The sequence below is a fragment of the Aythya fuligula genome, chromosome 21 (genome assembly GCF_009819795.1).
Source record: "Aythya fuligula isolate bAytFul2 chromosome 21, bAytFul2.pri, whole genome shotgun sequence".
NCBI lineage: Eukaryota > Metazoa > Chordata > Aves > Anseriformes > Anatidae > Aythya > Aythya fuligula.
In genome coordinates this window covers 3097623-3102672 of record NC_045579.1, presented here as the reverse complement: position 1 = coordinate 3102672, position 5050 = coordinate 3097623, and the positions used below count along the sequence as shown (strand labels likewise).

The window sequence follows — 5050 nt, the reverse complement described above, 5'->3', positions numbered from 1 at the left end:
GGGACAGGTTCATCTCCAATGTTCTGTTCAGAGGAGTTTCCTTGGATTGACACAAAAATCCCTAAGGAGCTGGTGAAAACCTCTCTGATCTGGTTTCTGTGGCGAGATGAAATGCATACATCTGACTTGGAGAAAGGAGTGAAAAGCAGGTAAAGCAAAGACATGGCTTTCACAGGTTCTAAGTGTGCATCTGATGATAATGAATTCTGAAGAGGGTGAAATTAGTAAACAGTGTTTGCAATAGGAGGGCAAAAGTTACTCTAAGGCACCCTTTCCTGAATTAAATCAGGTCTTCTACATACTTATACAAGTTATAATCAAACATGCAGGCCATCAGCCTCTGGCTTTCTCTTACCATAGTAAGCAGTTAGCATCCCAGTCCACTCAGTGACCCAATTCTGTCCAGCTTGACACCAAAACAGCTCCTGGATATGCCCTTTTTGCTTCTGTCTTGGTATGGCTGGGGTAAACCTAGGAGCTCACCAAGGAACCTCCGGACAGCACCGTCCCCAGTGGAGGTGCCCCCGGGCTGGTCCCTGGTGTTTCGGGTCCACTGGAACTCAGCATCTTGCTGATCAAAGGCATCTGTTGAGATCCTGTCATCTTGCTCATGGTCCCTTTCTTCAGAAACCAGGGGATGGTCCAATTCCTCATCTAACAATTTGGACAGACTCTGAGAGGAGAGGAAAAAAAAAAAACGAAAGGTAGAGGGAGGAGAGAGGAAAATAGAGGGGTTTTGAGATCTTTCTTACTATTTTTGCATAGGCCATGCTTGGTGATAAGTTTGGATAAACTTTTTTTGGTCTTGTATCAAAAGATGAAAGTACTGAAGCAATTTCTGAAGCCAGGGCTGGTCATTTTTAGCTGCTTCTGACCCACTAAGCTTCTCTGAGCTAACGCTATACTCTCACAAAATGCTGTAAGGCTCTCTATACACTGTTACTGTACTCTGTTAGTTCTGAGCTGACAAACTGCTGGTTAAGTCTTTCCTGGAGCTGGGAGTCTGGGGTGTGGAATGAATTGTGAAAGGCAATGAAAGAGGCTTGATCAAGAGTGAATACATAAAAAGAAAAAATGGTTTGGATACCTTGGAATGATATGAGTAGACAAAAGACATGCTGAAATTGGTGCTAGAGGGATTCTATGTGTTTTTTACAGGTTGGGAGGTTACTTTATATTTGGGAACACCAGATCACTAGTCAGATAGCTGAAATGTGTTTGTTTGTTTTTTAATGATTTGGAATTCCTACACACAAATACACCCCTGTGCACACACTTTCTTCCTAATGCTCTTCCTCTGGGGCTGCATTGCTGCACTGTAGAGCCAAGGAGGCAGTCTTCCTCTTAGTCACACAGGCCCAATCCATTAATTCGATTTTCAGTTTAAAGTAGGGCTTTGAGGGAAGACTGTGCAGTTGACTGCTCTAGAGCTATAGTTAGGAGTTCTTCAAGGCAAATTTCTTCCACTTGAAGTCTGTTGCTTCACTCAGTCATATAATGACCCTAAATTTGCAATCCTCAAACTGACCCCACAGAAAAGTAAATTAATTAATTAATTTCAATTCCATTAATTGATCAGAAGTTTAAATCCATTAATTGATTACTTCAGTTTCCCTCCACTTAATAACTCTGTTTGCCCAACTCCTGCTTGTTTGCTCAATTCCTGCTGTCATGACCTCTTTGAATGTCTCCTACTGCCTTAGCTGGGGTTGGAAGAAAAATAGCTAATCTGAAGTGCCTAAATCCTAATAACATCAGTTTCTTTCAGTTCTATTGAGCAGCCAGTCACTTACCTGTAAGCTGGAAATAGTCTTGGTCTTTGCCTGGTTCTGACTGACAATAAGCAGCAGGAGGAATCCAGGGCAAAAAAGAAGTTTCAGGTTCATCTTTGTGTTTTGCTGTCTCTGTTTCCTCCTCCCCTTGAGTCACTCCACTTCAGTGCTGCTCTGTGTCTCCAGCCACCAGCTTTTATATCTTACTCCAACCCCTCCCAAGTCTACCTTTTGAGTTCCAGCCAGTGCAAGGATTGGTTTGAGGTTCTGATCTGTTTTCATCCTCCCAAGAGGAGGAGGAGGGAGGAAATAGTTTTTTATTTATTTATTTTTTTTTTTCCTGGCATGGAATAAAAGGAGCATTTTACACTTAGGCAATGCAGTATCATTCTCTTGCTGTGAAGCTGAAGGTCTCTGCAGCCTGTGATCTTCCTGCCACTAATGTATGTCAGTTTGCTTAGCTCAGTGCTCCTTGTGTTGATCACTAAACCTTTCCTTTGTCTCCAGGAAAAAAAAAAAAAAAAAATCCTTTCTGAGTCAGTACTTCTCTTACAATTATATTTGCTACTTATTCACCTGATTCCTTTGTCACTGTGAAGTATGAAATCAGAGGGACAGGGGTCTCAACATATGTTATTTAGGAACTAAATATTATTACCTAATATGGTAATATGGCATTAGTAACTCATGAGAGAAAAGTGTAATTTGGAGAAGGGAAATCCAAGTCCTAAAAATATGACAAGTGGTGTTACAGTGTAAAATCTTACTGGCCTGAGTGACAGGGAGCATGGCTGAAACCAGGCTGACATGCATAGAAAGATCCTCCATGGCTTAAGGTGAGGTAGGAAGCAGTCTTCTCCCCTGGATACAGCTTAAATCATTTCCTCTGTGCTTTCTTTTTCTTAGGCAATTCATAATAAATCTGAAATTAGTCTGACAGGAAGCACAGCTCAAACATCTTTCTTACCATGTGTACAGTTGCATTAAAAAGCTGTGTTTAGTGTATTCTCTCACTTTTATTCTTATTTTACTCTGTGTGTGTGTGTGTGAAGTGAACTGATGCACCAGCTTCACGTAAATGGATTTTGTGAAGTGTTAGGGGGAGCAGAAGAAATAGAATCAGTTCTTAGCCAGGGCCTCAAGGGTATTTAAATCATTACTGTTGGCCAGACCTCTCTCTAGTGTAGAGGACCTGGTAGATGTGTGGGTGCCCTGATGAAGATATATGTAGGATATAATTGATATATATGAGGATATAATTGATATATATGAGGATATATATGAGGATATAATTGATCCTCCAAACACCATCTCTTCTGATGAGCTTTTTACTAGGTTCCAAATCAAGAAATGACTATTCCTTGGGCAATGGGGAAGAGCAGCAATGACATTTGTTATATGTTTTCTGGGTGCTAGAAATTTGGCCCCCACTGAAAAATGAGAATGTTCATGAGTACACAGCAATACATCTTGGTCTTTTACTGCATTTTTCCACGCATGTGGTGCAGAAAGTTAAAGGCCATTAGTCTGGATCTGTATGGAGGAAATGGAAATGAAGGACCATCTGGCACTTTTCATCATATCTTTGAGGTTAAGATTCTTGTTGGTACTGAAATCTTGGAAAAAATAATTCTGTGATGTGCCAGCAGGTTTAACATTTTCAGCCTTTTTTCATCTGCAGATTACTTGAAGATGTAATAGTTACATGTCTCTAGAAGTAGGTATTCTAAGGAGACAACTTATAAACATTCCTCTATCACAGAAAAAGAGGCCTGATGTTATTACATTGTTGGGATTTTTTTGTTGTTAATGTTGATTAAAACCACATTTGATCTGAATCTTATTAGAAAATGAAATCATAGCACAACTTCATCAGTGGCACATGAGCATTCCTCCTGGAGAAAGTAACTTCTCATTTCAGAGGACTGAGGTATGTACTTTGCAGTGTAACAGGATATTAAGAGAAGGTCAGAGCAGTTTCAGGCTCTCCTTTCTTTAAAAATCATAAGGTTGTTTTGTTCATTTGATGGCTTGTTACAAGTCTCCATATATATGGATAATTAATCTCCTTGGTCAACTTCTTCAAACTTTTTTTCCTGCTTGAGCTCAGAACTTGTAAGTGTTTTATGAGGCTCCTGAATGGTCTCTCTGCTAACTGTTGGAAGCTAGCACTTGCTAGCTCCACTAGCACAGTGGTGTCCTTATCCATTACCATGATGGTAAAAATAATAGAATAACTAAGGTTGGAAAGGATTTCTGGAGGTCTTTGCTCCAAACCTGTACTAAAAGCAGAGCCAACTTGGATCAAATTGCTCAGTGCCTTGTCAAGATGAGTTTTGAAAGCCTTCAAGAAAAGAGATTCCTACAACCTCTTTGGGCTCTGTTTCAGCATTTGTCCGGCCTTGTGAACAAAATTATTTCCCAATATCTAGTTGGAATTTCCCTTGTGCAACTTGTCATTGCCTCTCATCCTAATGCTGGTACATAAACAGAACAAAAGGATGTTCCATCTCTCAAATCAATGCTACTCAGTGTGACTGCATTTCACTGTGCTGCATTACCTAGAGAAGGAAGATATCTTCAATCCATCTCGTCTGCAGCTGCCTTCAAATCAGACTTATTGCAATGGGCAGAAGTAGTTAGAAATAGAAAGCCATCCAGCAAAAATCTCTCCTTTACTGTCTGGGTCTCTTCAGGGTTCTGATTAGCATCAGAAGTCAGTGTCTGAATGTTCACAGCAATTTCAATAATTACCATTGGGATGGTGGAATTAAAAGGATTTTCAAAAACAAACATTCTATAAGAAAGGAGAAACTCCTGAGAGCAGCAGAAATTATTTAGGGGGGCAGGAAATAATAGCTTTGTGGCCATTTCTGATGTAACTAAGTGTTCATTTGCTTGACAAGTCCTCCGTATAGGGTAGAAGGAGGTATGAAGAAGGCAGGTTGGCATGTGTTACTCATCTCCAATGGGATTTTTTTTTCCTAGTTTACTGAGATGCTTCTGCTGCACCAGCAGAGATCTTATTAAAAAGAACAGGGTTAGGGCACACTGTTCCTATTAGGGATGTTTCTGCCCCATCTCTGCAGGCTGCTATGAGAAAGCCGGGTCCTAAATTTGATAGCATGTGGCATGCTTAGATAGTGTCATTAGAGCACTGCCACGGTAACTCATTATCCTCCTCTTTCCTAGCTCAGTGACCCCTTTCAGTCTCCCCATCCTTCTCAATTGCTCAGGCCAACATTTCCTGGCTTGCTGCAGCTAGCTTGAAAGGGCAG

The 5050-nt window shown here is 40.7% G+C and overlaps 1 protein-coding gene across 1 annotated transcript; it reads right to left on the bottom strand.

Moving 5' to 3' along the window:
• Window positions 1-367: 367 nt before the first annotated feature.
• On the bottom strand, window positions 368-1886 carry LOC116497750 (C-type natriuretic peptide 1-like). Its single transcript, XM_032201680.1, has 2 exons — window positions 1794-1886; window positions 368-673 (listed from the first exon to the last, which is right to left on the bottom strand). Exons 1-2 carry the CDS (start codon window positions 1884-1886, stop codon window positions 368-370), a joined length of 399 nt encoding a protein of 132 aa, XP_032057571.1.
• Between the last annotated feature and the right edge of the window lie 3164 nt (window positions 1887-5050).